This window comes from Ambystoma mexicanum, chromosome 1p, assembly GCF_040938575.1.
Source record: "Ambystoma mexicanum isolate Mex_15411 chromosome 1p, UKY_AmexF1_1, whole genome shotgun sequence".
Classification (NCBI taxonomy): Eukaryota; Metazoa; Chordata; class Amphibia; order Caudata; family Ambystomatidae; genus Ambystoma; species Ambystoma mexicanum.
In genome coordinates, this window is record NC_090921.1 from 1,055,776,981 (window position 1) to 1,055,798,290 (window position 21,310).

Genomic DNA, 21,310 nt, shown 5'->3' on the forward strand with positions numbered 1-21,310 from the left:
CATTCCATACCCGATAAATTAGCTTGATGTCATCCCATACAGTAGTTGTGATTTACCATTTACCCTCAAAGCCAAAGGCCATCATTTGTGTTCTCAAGACGACAAACTCCCTTGAACTATCTCTTTGAGTCTGTCTCGTCTGTTGGTCCTGATGCCTGCCCTAGCAGGAGATGCAATTTGCTAAATCGGCTTCCAGTGCCATTGTTGGATATTTCTGATGCTACGAAGGTGTGTGTTTACAGTTGTTTAGCACGCCCTGCACAGCAACGCCTTTCTTGATGCCGACCACAAACAGTAAGTGCAGAAACTGGAGCAGTTTATGCTAGGTTTTGGAAGCGAGGCTTAGGCTACGCCACGTTTCCTTCAGGTTTGATTAATGTGGAATATTAAGTTGGAAAAGAAATTGACACATACGGATGTAAAGTGGGGTATGTGCAGCACCTCTTTCCTTAACTTTGGTATTTAATGAGCCTGGACAGCGCAATGAGTGGAGGTGGAAATGGGTCATCAACGAAATGAGGTCATTCAAAATAAGGATGTGTAACTTAATTCAACTTAAAATCCGATCAAAGATTATTTTCATGTACTATGCTTGCAAGGCGGAGCTCTCAACCTTCTTTTTTCTGTTAAATAATTGTATTAAAATGTTTTAAGTATAATGTATAGGTAAAAACAATAGGCTAATTATAGCATACAATTAAGCAGATATTATATAAAACATCAAGTCTATGAGAACAAGAACTATAAACTTTAACCATGAATCAATAGATACATATACTTATTGAATTGAAGTGAATTGATATGGAATATGATAAAAGCAAGTAATAAGACTCACAGGGCCGGGCGGTGGAGGGACGACAAAAAAGACATAGTAAAAGAAACAGTGGGCAGGGGGAGGTAAGCATATGGGACTGAAGAACAATTATTACTTTTGATCCATTTGCTATTAAATTTAGAAAGGACTCCATTAGAGATGGCATTCTTTTAATCATGTATAAAGTTTAACTAAAAGAGGGGCTCGAGGGCAATAATAACTAAAATATTCTGTGATCTCCACAGATTGTAAAAATACCTCCGATTTAAAATGGCTGTAATCATATTTTGTGTGGAAATGGTCTTTTATCCTGAAAACATTGACTGGTTTTAGCCCTGTAAGACCGGACTTGGTGACCCTTGAAGCAAGGCCCTGTTTCAGTACTCTGCTGCTGCACCTTCGGTAATATAGGAGAATGATGAGATTATAATGCAAGCAAGCAGAGCTGATGGAATATAATGAGTGCGATTGGCTACGAAGGAGGAGTATGTGACTGTGATATTTGATCATTGGAAACTTGGCAGCATGCAGTGTAAAATCCAAGGATCGATTGGGAAAGATCGATCCAAATAAGAATAAGATTTTTGAAACCTCAGTGTTAGCAGTGGGAATGCGGTTCAGATTGGTGTCATGGGGCATTCTGTTTAGATGAGGCACTAACATATTACAGTCATAAAAAAATAAAGTTATGCAACCCGGGTTTTAAATAGCTTTGTACTACAAATAATTAGCCCACTTGGGTCACTGTGATTGTGAAACTGTTTTTGTTTTGGTGTAATGGTTTGTATAGTAATGACATGATTGTGGGAAACAATACATTATTAAATTGAAGGAAACGTTTTGCATGGCATTGCGGTCGGGAGTGATCATCTTTGACTCGGTGATGATCTTTGCTCTGCATTTCTCTTAGGGGGGGGGGGGTCTGCTGGGGTGTTCTCTAGATTCCACACTGGGCTGGGCTCCAGCAGAGGGGATCTCTCTTCTGGATTTTCCTTGGCATTGCGGTCAGTCAGCAGTGATCCTCTTTACCTTGCATTTCTCCTAGTAGGTGGGGGGGGATCTACTGGGATGATCTTTAGATTGCACACTGGCCTGGGCTTCAGCAGTGCTGACCTCTCCTCGGGATTTTGCTTAGCATTGCTGTAAGGAGTGATGATCTTTGCTCTGCATTTCTTTTAGCACAGGGCAGGGTCTGCTGGGATGCTCTTTAGATTGCACACTGGCCTGGGCTTCAGCAGTGCTGACCTCTCCTCGGGATTTTGCTTAGCATTGCTGTAAGGAGTGATGATCTTTGCTCTGCATTTCTTTTAGCACAGGGCAGGGTCTGCTGGGATGCTCTTTAGATTGCACACTGGCCTGGGCTTCAGCAGTGCTGACCTCTCTTCGGGATTTTGCTTAGCATTGCTGTAAGGAGTGATGATCTTTGCTCTGCATTTCTTTTAGCACGGGGCAGGGTCTGCTGGGATGCTCTTTAGATTGCACACTGGCCTGGGCTTCAGCAGTGCTGACCTCTCTTCTGGATTTTGCTTAGCATTGCTGTCAGCAGTTATCATAGCTGCCCTGTGTTTCCCGTACCTGTGCAGCATGGAGTACCTGCCCCATGTCACTTTAGCAATGCAGCTAGCAGCGAATTAGGGTTCTGCTGAGACCTCCCCTCCTACGGGAAGAAATCACTGTCTGACCCCACATTGGTCATATCTCTGACAGTAAGAGCTACTACTAATCGAGTTGACATGCCGCGTTTCCGTTAATTTCCATGAGCTGAACAGATACCACTGCTGTAACAATTTACCGCTTGCAGTAAGAATACTGCTTGCCATCATTTGCTTACATGTCATGGCCTAGTTGGAGGGAACCAGGTCTGAGCCCACGTTTCTTCAGCTACTGCTCATGTTTGGGTGAGATCCGTGACCCGAGGAGGGCAGGGGAGGGTGTACGACAGTCCGGTCCTAAAGGCATGGGTGGTTGGTCTTTGGTAACCTTTCATGGCTTTTCTTTGTCTGCATGTTTAATTCTAGCACCGCAATTGCAGGCTCGTATGCCTTCTCTGGAATGTGTGTGTGCAGGGAAATGCGCAGGGGCCTGTAGAGAGTGAGGCAGTGGGCATGGACTGCGTGCCAGTCCCTGACCCATTAGTGGGGGCTCTGAAATTCCTTTTCAAGCTTTTTGCAGGCTAGACCTGTGGCATCATTAAACTGGGCGGATCATCACAGTGAGGATAAGTGTGTGTTTAGTGTACCGTCCGAGCATTCCCACAGCTTACGCCTGTTGGTGATCCTTCTGCAAGGCGCCCTACATGTTGTCTGCGACGGCGATGGTTCTGAACCCCGTAATTTGAATTCAGTATTTGTATGGCACATGTTCTAGCTCGCGCCTAGAAACACTGTGTACAGGCGCGCTAGAAAAGCCATATATCGTATATCACTTTGCCCTCTCCACTAACTATAGTTATAATTGGCTCTTGGCAAATAAGAAACGGCGTGCCTGTCTGTATGCTTAGAATTGAATTGGTGAGGACTTTTTTTATAGCTGGCTAGTAGGTTGCAACTTGAAATGTAAGTGCATATATAATCTGCAGTCTGTTTGTTTGAGGCTAAGTTTCATGTTGTAACACAAGAAAATCCCAAAGGGGAAAAAAGGAGTTCACATGGAAGAGTACTGTATTAGTTTGAGTACTCAGTTATGGAGAATAGAGGCGAAAAAGAGAAGGAAGCCCAGTCATAAATATTCACATTTTCAATAGAAATTTATTGCCATTATAAAATTGCATAATAAACAAACATCAAAACCACAATAAAATAGATGAATTAAATTTTAGTATAATCTACTTATCAAATCTAATACTTTAAACCATTCAATCGCAATTTAATTGCCACAATTCATAACCTCGTATAACTCGAGGTAAAATATCACTATCTCATTTTAGAATTTCATTCAAATAGTGGAAATGCTGTAGAAAAAGCGAATAGTTAACAATTGGATAAGGTACTAAATACAACCAAGTGCTAAGTACCAAGTTGTTAACAAAGGAATAAGGTACTGGAAGCAAAAAAGTGCTAGGTGCCTACTGTGCATACATGATCTTCAATACTATGCATACATGATCTTCAAATATCATAACAGTTTCGGCGAAATCAACCTATCTGGCTCAGTTAAACGAGCCAGTATTCGCCTTCTTCAGGGCGCACTAAATATTGCCAATATAAACCTGGAACATACTAATGCTTAAATTTGTGTCTATCATTCAGTAGTTCTCACAGGTAAACCTTTGTGCAATTCATGAGGGCTTGATTGTAGATCTAGAAGTCTGTTAGAGACTTTGACCCTTAATAAAACACATTAAAACAGACAAAATAGAAAAAACAAAGAAACTTTATGTTAAAATACAGAATATAATGAGTGAGCCTCCTAATATTCAATGCCTCAAGCCATAAAGATAAAACCTGGGGATATATATATTCACCTAAGTTGGTCCAAATGTGGTGCCGAAAAAATGTGTTAATTTCGATCCGCCACCCAAGCAGGACTGATGATGCAAATGAATTTACATCTGAAAAGACAAAAATAGGAAGCTAAGAGAGATATCCCAAGATTATCTCAAACTTCAATTGCTAAAGCACAGTGTCCCCTGTCTCCACAGCGAGCAGATCTGGGTATTGCCCCTTCTATTACTAACCTTAAAATTTTGGATAATTCAAACTATGGTCATAACCGCAATAGACTCAATTGTGGTGAATGTTCCAAATCCAAGATTCTTGGACGGTGTGGGGTCAAGCCGGAAGGAGAGGCCAACAAATACAGGACCATAGGTTCCTAAGTGAAAGATATGGAACAAGTTTGCATTTTAGTGATTGCAAAACATTAAATGCAGCGGTTAAAAAGCATTTTAAGAAGAAAAGCAAACTGTATCAATATTGGTTTTTTAAACAGCCGGCGTACATTCACGCCGTCCTATGTGGTCTCCTCGACTAAATATATAAAAATACACGCGGGACTCAAGACATGAATAGTACTTCATGCATGCCCTGTGTCCCGTTGGTACTGTAATGGAGACTAAGTTCGCCTCGGAAAGGGGAGAACCTATGAATGTATACACAAATACCAAAATTCTCACCCGGAACGAGCCTTCACTCTCGTCTCTAGAAGCAGCCGCCTGGGATGCACGCCGTCCGGTGTTGCATCCGTGGCCGTGTTTATAAACACATGCGGTGCTGGAAGCAGAAATAGGACTGTATGTGTGCTCTTAGTCCCATGAACACTAAAAAAGGACTAGGGGCGGCCTCGCAACGAAGAGAAACAGCGAGTGTATGCTAACAAATGTAGCATACTCGGAATAAGCCAGTGATGTTACATAATGGGGCTATATTTAAAAGACCGGCGTGAAAAGACACGATTGGGTGTTATAACCGCGGCTTTGTTCATCAATACACGCGGACGACCCCCTAATCAAGATAAAAATGCCTGCATCAATTTTAGGTTACTTTAGTACTCAGAAGGGACTTAATCTCTAAAATACAAAAACAAAGGCACGGTTGGCTGGTATGGATATGTTAAATAATCATGAGCGAAAACAAATAAGAGAACGCCTACAAGGCTCTAATAAAGAAATATTTATTTATGTTACATGTTAAGGTATACAGTGGAGCCATTCTTCTTGGCGGTTTAATCCTGTCTCATAGCTATTGGTGTTATACATCCACCATTGTTCCCTTTGCGCCAATCGGACTGCTGTGTTGTTAACATCCGTGCCGTAGACTTTTTCCAAGACGCACCATTTCAAACTGTTCAGATCATGATTGTTTTCAACAAAATGCGACACTAAAGGAGCAGACACAATTTTGTTTCGAATTTTAGATTTATGTTCACCAATTCTAATTTTGATAGGCCTGGATGTTCTGCCAATGTACGTTAAGGCACAGGGGCAGATAATTCCATAAATAACATTTTTAGTGTTACACGTGGTGTGATGGTTAAGGTTCCAATTTTTACCATTAATCACTACAGAAGTTCCAGTGACTGTGGAAGCACATTGATTGCAAAAACCACATGAAAAATGACCTTGGATGGGTTTACCACCCCACAATCCTGTCACCGTATTTGATTTAGGTCCAGTGCTCGACCTGTCAGCTTTAGTGAGCCAACTTTTAAGGTTCTTGCCTTTTTTGAATGCAAAAATAGGTTTTGCAAGGCCTGGATTGTTTAATTGGAGCAAATGCCAATGTTTCATAATGCTTTGTTTGATCTTGTGGTGAAAGGTGTTAAAAGTTATGGCACAAACTAGCCGCTCCTTAGTGATGTCTTCCCGAGAATGTTTCTCAAGGAGGATATCTCGATGTTGAAATCTGGCTCTTTTACGAGCCTGACGAAGTAAATATTTAGGGTAGCCTCGCTGGTGCAGTCTATCTTCAATAATGTTCGCCTGTATCTTAGTCTTCAATTTTGGTACAATTCCGTCTAGCCCTAAGGAACTGACTATATGGAATGCTCTTGCGCAATGATTCGGGATGGAAACTATCAAATCTTAAAATAGTATTTCGATCCGTTTCTTTTCGACACAAGTCGACGGTAATGTGGCCCTCAGAATTCTTGATTAATAGGTCCAGAAATGGCAAAGAGGTACTGTTGGCTGACATAGTAAATTTAAGGTTCGTATCCATCGCATTTAGCCATGGAAGAAATAAAAGGAGATCTGCCTTTGTTTTGTCCCAAATTATAATTATATCATCGATATAACGTTTATACAATTTAATAGCGTCTCTGTAGGGGTTAATATCTGACAAGATACACCGGTTTTCAAAATTCCACATAAAAAGTGTGGCGTAATTGGGGGCAAAGGCTGCCCCCATCGCTGTTCCTTTCACTTGTAGATAATAGGTAGACTTGAAACGGAAATAGTTGCGTGAAAGAGCTATCTCCAGTAAATCTATTAATATTTCAGTTGGGACTACTTGAATACCTGGCCGTAAGTCCAAAAAGTCTTTCATTACTTTTAAAGATTCCATTTGTGGTATATTAGAGTATAATGACTCCACATCTAGAGTCATAAGTATGTCGGAATCATGATTGAAAGGAAAACCCTCAAGATGTTTAATAGCATCAGTGGTGTCAGCCAGGTATGTTTCAGTAGAGGCCGCCAATGGCTTAAGGAAATAGTCTAGAAATTGACCAATGGGTTCTAATATAGATCCGCATAATGACACTATGGGGCGTCCCGGCGGATTAAGAAGATCCTTGTGTATTTTGGGAAGTACATAGATAAGCGGAGTCCTGGTTCCCTTAATAGTAAGGAAACGAAATTCCTTATCATTGATGGCTCCACTTTCTAATGCTCGTTGGGCAATAACTGCAATTTGGGCTCTAATGCTCTCTGTGGAATCACTCGGAAGTTTCCTGTATATAGCTGAATTATCAAGCTGGCGCAGAATTTCATTGTCATATTGAATAGAATCCATGACAACAATTCCGCCACCCTTGTCTGCCTGCTTTATAATTATCGAGGTGTCTGACTTGAGTTTTTGAAGGCTGGCCCAATCTTGTCTACCAAAGTTGAAACAAGGACCCCTGCTATGTTTGTAAGGGGTACTATAGCAGGAGTTAAAATCTTTAAGGACCGCCTTTTCAAATACCGCTGTCTCGTCAGAGACCATTTGTAAAGTAGGAGTGAAGGTCGATTTACATTTCAAAGTGGTATGGAGGCCATCGTCATCATTGTCATGGGTCTGATTCCCAAAAAAATCACGCAATCGTATTTTACGAAATAGACCGCGTAATTCTATCTCTACCTCCATTTTGGAGGGGTTTCTCATGGGTACAAACGAGAAACCCTTCTCCAAAATTCGAGTCTCATGTTCACTAAGTTGTCTCTTAGAAATGTTATATACTGCCGATGGTGGGGCTACCTGCGGTATGCCCTTCTCCTGGTTTCGAAATAGTTTTGTAATGGGGGCGCCCCTTGTGCCGGGGGCGGAAAAGGGAGGTTGGGTGGAGGAAAAGGAGTGTCTGGGCCTTGGGGCCAGATCTGCTCGCTGTGGAGACGGGGGACACTGTGCTTTAGCAATTGAAGTTTGAGATAATCTTGGGATATCTCTCTTAGCTTCCTATTTTTGTCTTTTCAGATGTAAATTCATTTGCATCATCAGTCCTGCTTGGGTGGCGGATCGAAATTAACACATTTTTTCGGCACCACATTTGGACCAACTTAGGTGAATATATATATATATATATCCCCAGGTTTTATCTTTATGGCTTGAGGCATTGAATATTAGGAGGCTCACTCATTATATTCTGTATTTTAACATAAAGTTTCTTTGTTTTTTCTATTTTGTCTGTTTTAATGTGTTTTATTAAGGGTCAACGTCTCTAACAGACTTCTAGATCTACAATCAAGCCCTCATGAATTGCACAAAGGTTTACCTGTGAGAACTACTGAATGATAGACACAAATTTAAGCATTAGTATGTTCCAGGTTTATATTGGCAATATTTAGTGCGCCCTGAAGAAGGCGAATACTGGCTCGTTTAACTGAGCTAGATAGGTTGATTTCGCCGAAACTGTTTTGATATTTGAAGATCATGTATGCATAGTATTGAAGATCATGTATGCACAGTAGGCACCTAGCACTTTTTTGCTTCCAGTACCTTATTCCTTTGTTAACAACTTGGTACTTAGCACTTGGTTGTATTTAGTACCTTATCCAATTGTTAACTATTCGCTTTTTCTACAGCATTTCCACTATTTGAATGAAATTCTAAAATGAGATAGTGATATTTTACCTCGAGTTATACGAGGTTATGAATTGTGGCAATTAAATTGCGATTGAATGGTTTAAAGTATTAGATTTGATAAGTAGATTATACTAAAATTTAATTCATCTATTTTATTGTGGTTTTGATGTTTGCTTATTATGCAATTTTATAATGGCAATAAATTTCTATTGAAAATGTGAATATTTATGACTGGGCTTCCTTCTCTTTTTCGCCTCTATTCTCCATAACTGAGTACTCAAACTAATACAGTACTCTTCCATGTGAACTCCTTTTTTCCCCTTTGGGATTTTCTTGTGTTACATTGTTGTTCCCCAGTTCCATGGTTTAGGGGTTACCCATCCGCTGTGATGTAAGTTTCATGTTGTGTCTGAGTTGAAAGGCATCTGCAGTTCCTGGCTGCCACGCCCACAAGGTATGAACCTCACAGGGAGAGCACTTTATCATCTGAAAGCTTAAAGCTCTGTTACATTAACTTTGTTCCTTTTATTGTTTGCGTTCAGAGTGTCAGCATAACTAAAGTGGCACAGGGGCGGGCTGGAGGAATGTTCACACCCCAGCTGAGCGCACTTGTCACAGGGCTGTGCTGGGTTAAGCAGACGGCTAGACAGTCCCCGAGGGCACTCGTGCCACTCCTGCCACACACTGTACCCCTTCTGCCATCTTGCTCGCTAGAAGCTAAGACAGGTTAGAATGAGAGAATGACAGCAATGGCGGTCTCTGGGACACCTCCACAAGACCCCCCCCTTCCACTTGGTCTCCCTTCAGAATGGAAGATTGAGGGCCGGAAAATGTGCTTCTCTTGAAGTGGCTTCCCTGCCAGTTTGAGGGCTCTCCGCTTTGGCAATGGGTGCAGCGATGGCAGACTCCACCTGCATCTACCCCCAGGCCTCGGTCGCTGGACACCAGTGGCGCCTGATGGCCACAATGTCTTGAAACTGAACCTGAAGTTGACTTTGAGTCGGCTGTGAGCTCTAGCTCCCTAGCTGAGGGGCACACCCGAGGGTGGCACCCTGACCCTATTTTCCTTGGGCAATTCTGGCAGAGGCCGGGAGACTCTGCTGCCTCTGGGTACCCTGTCCCCGATGCTGCAGGTTCCTCTTTGGATCCTTCAGACTCCTTACCAGAATTGCGGTGCCCCTACGAGGAGGAATGCCTCATACAGACTCCAAAGGATGCCTCGCTGTAAGTGTCCCCCTCTTTGCCTATGCTGAGCACTCCAGGCACCATCCATCGCTACTCCAAGATTCAATTCTTAGTGCTTCTTGGTTGATTGTGAACTTGGCCATCACCTAGAATTCCTTTGTATTGGTGTCGGGAACTGATGCACCCAGGCCCTGGCATATAACCTGTACCCCCGTCGGGACACAGAGGACCTTGATAGACCACTCACTGGAAAAGGTGCAGCAACTCACTACTACAAGGCTCCGTCCGCCATCGCTGTCCAGCATGCGTAGTTCTAGACAGCCTAATCATAGCCTCCAGCCCGACCAAGGCCAACCGCCTTGCAGAATTCTCCTAACTTTCCTACCCTGCTGTACGTCAACGGTTTGGAGGTAAATGGAACCAGCCAGTCAGCATTTACCACGGGTACTGGGACGCGGGGTAGTTGAAATGAGGACTGGTCACCATCCATGCGTTATCAGGTAAAGTAGAAGAGCACCAGGAAATCAGGTAACATGAGAATTGAGTTGGCCAGTGGTCTTAGGCAAACGCAGAAATCTGTATAATTGCCTTTACAAAATGTAAATGTTCTTTCCTGACATGCACAGGTGGTGTTGAAGGGCAATTGGTGCTATGCAAGGGTTCTACTGGACACCTGGCAACCCATTTCCAGCTGTCCCAGTAAGAGCAAGTGGGTTGAAGAAGCTGAAGTTATCCATTATATTAATAGTTCAAATGTGTGTCACACAGGCATACTTGGGAACTATTGTCACCCACCTTCTACTCGGTGCACGCTGCTGCATTCTCCCTGTGTATTGCACCCCACCCCCGACCCGTGTACCTCCAGTCGCTGCACACTGTTCTCTGCCAGAAAGACCAGCCTACATCAGGGTGCCGCGTCATTACATTGCCTCACAGCTTCCTTGCATGATATGCGCCACTACTGAGACGTCGCCATGGCCACTTAAGATGGATGCTCTGCCCTCAAGCACACTACTCCCAACTAAGCCATTCACACACAGCAATTGAACAACTCTCTCAACAGACATCAAACAGAATGCAACGCCACCACAATGCGCTGCACTCGCCCAGGGCTGGCCTTAAGGGCAGCAGCGCCCTGGGCGAATTGGCGCTCTCCCCTCGCTCTTTCCGCACGCCCCTGGTTAACAGTTGGCAGGGCGGAAGGGGGGGCGGGGCCAGGATGGGCCACTTTATTAATTTAAACCTTGCTCCGGCGAGGAGGTAATGATATGAATAGGGTGCGTCAGCACCCTGTTGTCATTAAATGAGCCCGCTGCTGCGGCTGCATTCAATGACAATGAGGCGCCTGCCACGCCTTCTGCCCTTGAAAGACTCCCCCGAGTTGACGTGGTGGGGACTTGTGGCGCCACGAGCAGTCACCTGGCTCTCCACCCCCCTCCCCCCCCAAGACCGGTTCTGCACTCACCTTACATGTGCCAGTTCTAGACCAATCCATCCTAGCACCGCAAGCCTGCAAGTCTCTCCTCTGGACACACATGCCTCCATGCTCTCGACACAGCACCTAGAAGCAGACCCACGCACACAGCTCGTGTTGCGTCCGGTCTCCACACATCAACACAACAGCAAAGCAATCTTGCGTTTTCCCTCGCTCCCAATCTTGCGTTTTCCCTCGCTCCCCGCTAGCCCAACCCAGTCCCCTCTCTTTCAGATGCTCCAGACTGCCTGGAGACCAGCCACATGGCCAAGGTCCGTGGGATTCCAATGACGTAACATAATTCGAAATCGGCTCATTACCTTGCACATGCACACAGATTTGCAGAAGAAACCGAAAGGGTCAGTCTTGGGTGTAGACCTCCCCGCCCCTTCCATTCGCTGAATTTAGCTGCATGGCTCCTGGGGTTAGACATGTGCAGATTACCCCCACGTAACCCCCGCCCCCCGCACCCCAGAATGCTGCATGCACAGTTAGTAAAATGAGAACAACATGAAATAAACGTATTGCTCGTCCAAATGGAAAGAGCTTGCCAAATGGCCGCCTCCGGGGATCCCACATCATTGCAAATGATGCTTAATTGTGCATGTTCTATCTGCCGGAAAAGGGCTTGGCTTAAGCTACTGTCAGAATGCACCTAGCAACATCACACAAGAAAACAACCAGTTTCTCGAATTTCAGTAACTAGGGAAGTCTTAGTGGGTTTATAAAGACAACTACCAACAACGATCTTCTTGGTTCAGCCTGGCTCCTAAGGTGGGGCATTCATTTGGTGCTCTTGTGGGCAATGGGCATCTCCTTTTACCCACTGCATAGATGTCCTTACGAAGCGTGTATGGCAAGCTGCTGCCTTGACAGCGACTGCTTTCTGGGGTTCACTAAGTGAGGTGCAATCAGTGTCGATAGAAGAGCATTTAAAGCCATTCCGTAAACATAATCATGGTATGGTAATCTCTATAAACACTGCGCCTTGCTTCGGTGGCGGCGGCGCACTGATCATAGAGAGAACTTCATTCAAAAAAACATGCAGATCTCTGAACTCGGTGTAATATTTTCTCAGCAAATTTTGCGACCTTTCTGTAGATATATACTGCCAAATTTGCAGAAGGGAGCAGCGAGTGTGTGGTCGATCAGGCAGCTGATTAACATGTTCTCGAAGAAGCAGTCTTTTTAAAAAATAAATAAATATATATATATATATATATATATATATATATATATATATATATATATATATATATATATATATATATATATATATATATATATATATTGGAATGACCCAACCTTCCAGCCCTGCGCAGTCTTTGGACAGCTTTGGAAACTAAAATGTGCACTCCAGGGATCTGAGGGCCCAGCACTCCAGCAGCGGGGATGCTTAGGATCTACTCTAGTCCAGCAAGGAGGAGTCTATTGAAATGCCACCAGGCAGGATTTCATCTGATCACCACGCTCGCCCTTATCTCTTTTCAAACCTGAAATCTGTCTCCATGGAAACACTGGGGCACTTTTTTGGACTGCACACCTAGCTTCCAGAATTAAAAATAACCTATGGAAGACATCTTAATTTGGTAGACCAAGAAACCTTTTCTCACCCTGAGAATAGAGACCGTCTTGAACCAAAAAGAGCCATTTCGGGATCTAGATGAAACAAAATGCCCATGGCTAGTAAACATCAGTCGGTAGTGTAACAACCATTAAGAAGGGGCAAGCTCTGTGATGCAATGGCTACTGCTATGCAGGAGGGTGGGGAGGAGTAGTGAAAAAAACTCCTACTCTGCCCCACACTGCTGCTAACCCAGCAGTGATCCCAATCCTAAAGGTGAAACTGGCAATGTCCGGCAGGAGAACCTCCATCACTCTTGTGGTAATGTGGGCCGAGGGCAGGCTGCACTCTTCAGGAGAGATGTGAGCTAGCACAGAAGCAGTCCAACAAACAATAGTACTGTGATACCAAAATATAGAGGGCCAACCAAGCTTCTATAATAATGGGACACTTTAATGAAACTAAAAATGCAAACACACTAATCAAAAACACTACAATTCCCAGGCCTGAGGGAGAAGATGCAGAATATACTGACTTTGTGACCAAAGGGGGCCCTGTGTGTCTGAAGACAGGGCGTCACAGGCAATACTTTAAGGAACAAATTCAAGGTCAATGGATGTGTCTTTTAAAAGGTTAGATAGTGGGGTCTTTCTAGTCCCTAGAGCTCTTTAAGGCAAGCCAGGTGAACAGAACCGCTTCAGGTTCCTTTTAATCAGCTCATTTTTGGAGCTCAACAGCGGCGAGCCAAGCTTCCAGGTGCTTTTCAGTGTGTCGATTCAAGAGATATTTCAAGTCGGTTGTTCCCGATTGCAGGCATCGGGACAGTAGTCAGCTCGAGATCGTCCAGTGAAATGGTGCAGTCCTGTAGCAGTGATAGGCTCTAAATGGGGAAGAACAGGTAGACAGACGATGGCCGAGTCGGTGCCTTGGGTCGGTTGAGTCATCTCAAAGGGTTCCAATGATGTGATGCTGTTCTTCAGTGGCAATTGGCTCAGATAGATGGAGCGCAGCCAGGCAATGGGTCAGGTTGATGGCTTGAAAACAGTTTCAAATCCCTGAGTGCCAAAGGCAGCTTTGGGTGATTGCAGCAGCTTAAAAAGCACCTCGAGCAGTTGAGCCGACTTGAAAACTGATGAAAGAGGGCAAATGGTGCCCAGAGCTGGTCTTGACTTCTGGTTGCTGGTGGAACAAGTCCAGGGGAAAGGAGGATCCTTGTTCTGAACCCCCTGCCAGGGAAGTTTCCAGAGAGCACTTGCAGGGGCTCTCGCCTTCAGTGAGCTGGTTGCTGGCTGCCAGTGATCTCGGCTTGCAGTAGATCTTTTTAATTCATCAGATCACCCCAGATTGTCCTCTGGGATCGTTGAAGGAAAGGGCTTACACCTCTCATGGCAGTCTTTAGCTCTGCCTCAATGGAAGAAGACTTTGGTGCAGACTTTCACCCCCAACAAAGTATAGAAGAAATGCTTCTTATGTAGCCCAAAGATGATTCAACCGACTGGGTGGTCGCACCCCCTCCAATAGGCAATATGCCACAGTGGATTTTTCTCCTAAAATACTTCTGTAGGGGGTCCAATCCTGGCTGCTTTGCTCAGAGTTGTCTGCCGGATGTCAGTCCCACATGTGCTTTGCAGGAAGTGGGGAGGGGGACACTGGACGTGTGGGAGCTCTGGCATAATTCAATGACTCTTAGACTACTCCTACTCTGCCCCCCACCCTCCTGTCTGCTCTATATCAGAGTTTCTAGTAATTGGTACCTGGGTGTGAGTTCTCCATTGCCCTGGCAGGGCTTTCCTTTGAAAAGGTGTTTCTGAGAGTTCCTGTCCTCTGGCAAAGGTGACAATCCTTCCCAGAAAGATCAAAAGTGGGATTCCTGGGCCAGGCCCCAATGGTGGTTTTGAGTGAAACCCTGTTCAGAAGCTGATGACACCCAAGGTCCTGTCACTGAAATGAGTCGCTAGCAACCGAGCTGACAATAATGACATCAGTAGATTTTGGCTATTATAATTGCAGATTCCCAGAGTCCACTATGTCAAAATTAGACTTATGTTTAGGTTTGAATCTGGCCCCAGGCTCTAGGAGCACACATTTGTATATGTTTGCATCAGAGTGGCCAACGGTTAAAGCCAATCCCTGGCTGTTGGAACATTGGTGTCCATTAAGCTGTTGGCAAGAATGCGCGTCACTCTGTGCTTCTCATGTTTCCACTATAATGCTGCTGCTTAAGGGTGTGAGTAGACCGGCTTGGCAGAGATGCACGTTTGCGCTATACTTTTGAGAACTGGACATTATGAAAGTGGGGTCTGATTAGCAGGCCTCACTTTCAGAGGCAGATTCTCCCATGCTATTTTATATTAAAAATAAAAAAAGCTCAGGTTCTTCCGCCCTCACAGATCTGTCACAAACTCCCAGATTTTATTCCTCTGCTAAATCACCAAACTAAATATTGCTCAAAACCAAGCTTTTCCTCACACACAAATCCTTGTCACTAGAGTTCTCTCCTCTGGATATAGGGCCCCTGGCATATTGTTTAAAGGATACTTACTAAGCCTTCAGTAGCCTGGCATCTTTACAATCTAATGAAAGTAATTCAGCTCAATCTTAGATTATGCAAAGCCTTTGTTCCTTCCCCATTAATGGCCAGCGTCCGTCCAGATGGACACAGTCAACCAGGATATCCTCCCTCAGTGAATATATAATGCTACCGGTGCTCTGCCAAGATCAGTCTTCTGACAAAAGTGGCAAGACAGAAGGTGCTCCCGGGGGCACTGTTCATACATAAAACCCGCAATAACTCTCCAGATACATTTGTTCTTCTGCAGGCATCCTTCAATACTATATTACACGAAGATTTTCCCACAGGGGATAGCGAACTCTGGCTATGGTGTGGCACGGAGGATGCAGGGTTCCTTTCTAAGTCTACATTAAGAGCAGCCTCTGCTTGCATCGCACGCAGGCAACATACTGTATGGAAGCTAAGTAAAGGCTTGCAGAAACCTAGGATTGGCTTCCATCACAGCCAGTGGTCTGATGTCTGCCTGCGCTGGGCACAACAGCCCCTTTTATATAGAATGCACATATACCGAAACTTTTCTTTTATAACGAAAAATGTTGGCCGGTCCCCTCCCCCGATGCATCATTTACCCACCTCAAAAATCCCACCCCCACCGTTTTCCAAAAAGATTTAACCCTGTACCCCACCCAGGCATATATTATCAATATGTGTTTTCGTTTTATATAAAAGTTTCGGTATAAAAGCATGTCTTCATAAAAGATTCTTTATAAAGACTGCATACCCAGCGTTGTGAGTGAGCCTGCACTGGATTAAGACCCACAGAGCATCGTAACCATAGAAGTACTGTGTGTGGTGTTAAGGATTGGGTGTGTTGTTGGGAGGCTTGTGGCTGTGGTTGGATGGATGTGGTGCTGGCTCATCGGAGGGGATAACATTTAGAATGTCACTTATTAATGCTTGGACATAAGCTTCTGCCGCTGTTTGAGCCTCTTTTCGAATGCACCACAGACGTTTTAACTTGGACAATTATTGTAGAAGTCCTCCCATGCCCCCCCCTGGACCACCTGATGAATTGGGTTATGGTCCTACTGTGGACATCTTTAGAATTCTAGAGAGCCCCGTAACTTGTATCATAATGTGACCAGGATCCCCTGTTACAGGTTGGAGACTATTCCAGTAGGAAAGAGAAAACGAGAACTGGGGGTGAAAACAAGCACGGGAGCCGGGATAATGGTAACGAGCGGGCAGCAGGGACCGTAGAACAATCCCGACCCAATTCTCCCCCCTTCTACCCTGGTACGCCACAAGTCCCATACGCCCCCTTCTCTGCAGGTAGTGGTGAAAACGGTTGGATCAGTTTTCTGTCCGACAATCGGGAGGACTGGACTTACCTCGTGCAGCAAAGCAGTATCCCTTGCTCAGGGCCTACCTACCCTAACGGCTTCTCTTCTGCTCGGCCGGTGCATGGCTCGCCGGATTGCTCCTTGGAGGACCACTCTCTTTCCCAGTCTCAGCTGAGCTCCGTTTTTAAACTCCTGCATTGGATAGTGGAATTGCTTTGGGCCAATCGCATACCGTGAGAAGCTGCAGCTTCTCCAGAGTGATTCTTGGACTCCTCGTCATCTTTCTCTCAGTACTCCAAATAGTGCCATATGCCGCATGCTTGGTATTCTCTGATGTTTAAGTTTTGTGAAGCATATTAAGTCTCCCAATACTTGAAATAGTGACATAGAGCCATCTGCAGCATACTTTGCATTCTCTGATGTTTTGATCTTGTCTAGTGCATTAGTTTGGCTAAGTTGACAATAGCACCTATTGGCCTTATCAAAAGAGAGTGAAGGAGGATTTGGAGTTGGAGAGGGTTTAGGTGTATTGACGTGGAAATGCTGTGTTCTCTAGTATGATCGTCCCTAGTCCCATAAGGGGTTTCCACCCCCATGTGACCCTCCCTCGGTGCACCACCCCCAGGGGGGGGCTATTGTACTGTGGACGCACCACCCTGGCCCCATGGGAAAGGATCCCCCCACCCCCCTCAGGCGAATAGGGACGACATCCTCAGATTCATCAGTTTAAAAAGTCATTCACCTTAACTTGGAGTCAATGTGGTAAATCTTAAAAAACTTCAAAACTGCAATTCAAACATTCACAACCTGACTCTCCAGCCAGTTCAAGGTTCAAGTGCAGTTAGAAAACAATCAAAAAGAAATGGGTTACATTTGCAACTGAAATAGAAACACTGCCACACATACCACTGTAGTGCTAATCCAAATACACTTTCCATTTTTTCTGAAGCGCTTCATGCAGAGTTTGCCCAACTTGGAAGCACCGTTTTCCTTATTACCCTCAACTGATGGTCAGTTTACCAACCTCTGAAGGTTTACACGGTCCAGCCACCCTTTGATCATGGCCTTAGATATAGATTTTAGCGTTGTACACTGACCTCTGCACATTTGTATCACAAGGGTATTATGTGTAGAAGCACTAGTTCTGCGAAATGAGGACATTTACATTATTCACGAAGCAAAAACTATTCTGATGTCAGACCCTAAAACACATAATAGAAGCCATGTTTGCTTTACCAAGTAATTGACCAGATTTATTTTTGCTCTTAAAAATTAAAATATGTACAGAAGAGATCAAAGTTGCGGAACCGTGTAACAGAATAATGAAAGGCATATCGAGTGACCTATCCTCCTGTAAAAATAACATCCCCTTGTGTAACCTGGTTTATGATATGATATGGCATTTATAACGCACCTGTACACAAGTAAAGCAGCTGTACCGCGGCTAGGAATTAGTACCCAAATACTTTGTTGTTCTTGTGTTGAATTCCTTCTTATTACAGTTTGCATAATTCCTACTATGTAGCCATCTTCTGATTCCAGGAGCAGAGTTGGCCTACATGTCTGGGTGCGTCACTATCACTGCTTTATCCGTCCTATCTGTGAGGAGTCTGCACAGCAAATGCAGTTAGCTGTTCCTGTTCTGTGTGGGTGGTGCTCCCACTGCCGTGGTTATGGTGTTGCTAATGTATGTGATGTGAATGGAGCTTGGATAGCCGAGGCCCATGCTGGGAATGTTCTTTGAGGCTCATCATGTACCTGTTCAGTGTGGGGGGGGGCTTGTCCTGCTCCATCCCATGCAGCCCTCTATGTGAGGGGAACTGATACTGTTGTGACCCACGACTTGTCTGTTCTATGTATGGTCATCTTGCACTGTTGAGGCCCACGACGTACCTGCTCTGTGTGAGGAAGGCATGATGTACTGAGGGACATGACATACTTCTGCCGCATTAGGAGGCGAGTGTGCCTTCCTGAACCCTACATTTCACCTGTTCCATGTGATGGAGCTCCTACTGCGGAGACCCGTTCCTTGTGTGTTCTAATTGTGGGGATCGTCTACCCTGGCTTTACCTGTCACCTGTCCGCTTCACCTGTTCTACATGATGAAAGCTTGCATCGCTGTTGTCCTGATGCGCCGTTTCGGTTTGTGTGGGGGAGGCTTCATGGCTTGTTCTGTGAGCGCCAAGCCATCCAAAGCTTATGCTGCTTGTGTGCCTACTTCCTGCATGCGAGGGAAGCTCGCAGTGTTGGGGGCTCATTGTTTCCACCTGCAGGAGGGTGCTTGTGCTACTGCGCACTGTGCTGTATCTGGTAATTGTGAGAAACCTACTTTTCGATTACAAAGAGGACTGCTGCATGATAATGATTTAAAATACACTTTACATTTTTTTCCTGCATCGGCTGGATGTCTCATACTTTTTACTCTCTTGCAAAAGAGAACATTTCTTTTCACTCCCTTGAAATAGCATTTACTCTCAACATTTAAAAATACGTAGTAAAATACCCCCACCTCAAAAACGTATCAGAAGCACTGTGTGGATGCACTTTCTTTGTAATTGCTGTGTCACTTGGGTCTGGGATTCTTCTTGGGGGGGTAAGTCGCTGGGCCTTGCTCAAGTGAAGGCAATAGTTTATTTCTTCAAATCCTTTGAGGGTAACTTGTCCTAGCTCTCAGTGTTCTGTTTGAGTGGCCGACTAGCCAGTCAATTGATTGCTCACTCTTTGAAACAATTGGGCGGCCACTTCCTTGTGCAAGATGGCCAACAGATGTGCTGCTGTAAATGATCCCCTCCCAGATTACCTGACATCACTGATTCAACATCCTAAAGTGGGCACACAATTTATTGCGGGAGGAATCAATGTTTTTGCTTCAATGTAGGTTTCTCTCGTTTATTTTTCCCTTTCTATGGGGGCGCATACTTCATGCACCCCTTTTTGCCTCAGACCAAAATCAGCGTTTACAGTCCCCATTGAGATGTCCTGTGCTACTTCCGGAAGATCTTCGTCTCGGCTTCATGCCTGCATGGCCCGTTTCTCCTCTCCAAAGCTGGCATGAGGTTCTTGGTTAGAGATTGGCATTGTGTAGGCTGGTCAGTCCGGCACGATGCCATAAGCTGGGGATTGCGGTTCAAATGATCCCTGGTGCCACTTGGCTGTTGGGACTTTGGCTGGAGAAAAGATGCTCCAGCAGCATCCAGAGTGGGCCTCTCTGAAGGTATTGATTGGGGTATTTTATGATGGATTTCCTTTGGTACTGCGTCCACCAATGAAGATCACTGGATGTTACTTAATACCACAGATAGCAGTGATCTCTGCTCTGGATGTTCCCCGGTAGTGCGGTCAGCAATGATGTGCTCTGCTCTGCAGGTTCCCTGGTAGTGCAGTCGGCACTGGTGATCTATGGCCTGGATGCTCCCTGGTAGTGCGGTCAGCAATGATGAACTATGCTCTGTTGGTTCCCTGGTAGTGCAGTCAGCAATGATGAGCTCTGCTCTGTAAGTTTCCTGGTAGTACAGTCAGCAATGATGAACTCTGCTCTGTAGGTTCCCTGGTAGTGCAGTCAGCAATGATGAGCTCTGCTCTGTAGGTTCCCTGGTAGTCCAGTCAGCAATGATGTGCTCTGCTCTGTAGGTTCCCTGGTAGTCCAGTCAGCAATGATGTGCTCTGCTCTGTAGGTTCCCTGGTAGTGCAGTCAGCAATGATGAGCTCTGCTCTGTAGGTTCCCTGTTAGTGCAGTCAGCAATGATGAGCTCTGCTCTGTAAGATACCCTGGTAGTGCGATCAGCAATGATGAGCTCTGCTCTGTAGGTTCCCTAGTAGTGTGGTCTGTAGTGGTGATTTCTGCTCTGAATGTTACATGTGCGTTGTATGCCCCATGGTATAGTGCAGTCGGCACTGATGAGCTGTGGCCTGGATGCACCCTGGTAGTGTGGTCAACAATGATGAGCTCTAAAGGTTACCTGGTAGTTTGGGCTTTAGTAGTGGTCCCTACTCTGGATGTCACCTAGTAGTGTGGTCAGTGGTGATGAGCTTTGCTCTGTATGTTGGCTATTAGTGCGGTCAGCAGGGATGATCCCTGCTCTTAAGGTCCCCTGGTAGTGCGGTCAGCAGTGATGCCGCGTGATTTGGAGTTGGGCATTCAGTGGTCTATTCCTGCTTGTCTTTGACCGTGCTGGCAGCAGTGAGGGCCGTGGCAGGCTGGTTCGCAGCGTTCATCTCTGGATGCTCTGTAACCGTGCGAGCAGCTGGGATTATCTCGACTGTGTTGATCATGTTCACTGTAAATCGCGGTGCTCTCGCGATGCCGCTTGGTGCTTGGGTGGTGTGTGCTGCAGGACCAGGCGATTGCTCCCTCTCCCTCCAAACCCCCCCTCCATTCTAGCCCCCCCCACCGCATGGACTCTCATTACTTCGTCGCAGATGATAACCTCGGAGGAGCCCCCTCCCTTCAGTACCAGCCTCAAGCTGTCTGTGAAATGCCAGGAATGTGCAGCCTCGGGTGCTGGCAGGCTGGGGGAGGCTCCTTCCTCGTGCTGTTGCTGGCTGCCTGGCGCTTGGTTAGAATTGCATCAGATGGAGCCTGGGAGAGGATGGCATCGTTATGCTGGAGGCTGTCCGGAGCAACTGGTTGGAAGGATGTCTCATTCACTGCTGCTGTTTTCAAGGAGCAAGTAAGTTAGCTCTGTGAGTTAATG

At 45.3% G+C, this 21,310-nt stretch overlaps 1 protein-coding gene across 6 annotated transcripts in view; it reads left to right on the top strand.

The window, feature by feature from the left end:
* Positions 1 to 21,310, top strand: part of RIPOR1 (RHO family interacting cell polarization regulator 1) — a 713,696-nt gene that overhangs the window by 318,260 nt on the left and 374,126 nt on the right. For 2 of the 6 annotated variants that reach the window (XM_069604484.1, XM_069604487.1), the window contains exon 1: positions 21,163 to 21,286. The exons of the other annotated variants lie outside the window; for them this stretch is intronic. In XM_069604484.1, the coding sequence (XP_069460585.1) occupies positions 21,217 to 21,286 (70 nt within the window). In that variant the 5' untranslated portion in view covers positions 21,163 to 21,216. Of the gene's footprint in view, positions 1 to 21,162; positions 21,287 to 21,310 lie in introns of those variants that run through there. 6 annotated transcript variants of the gene reach the window in all.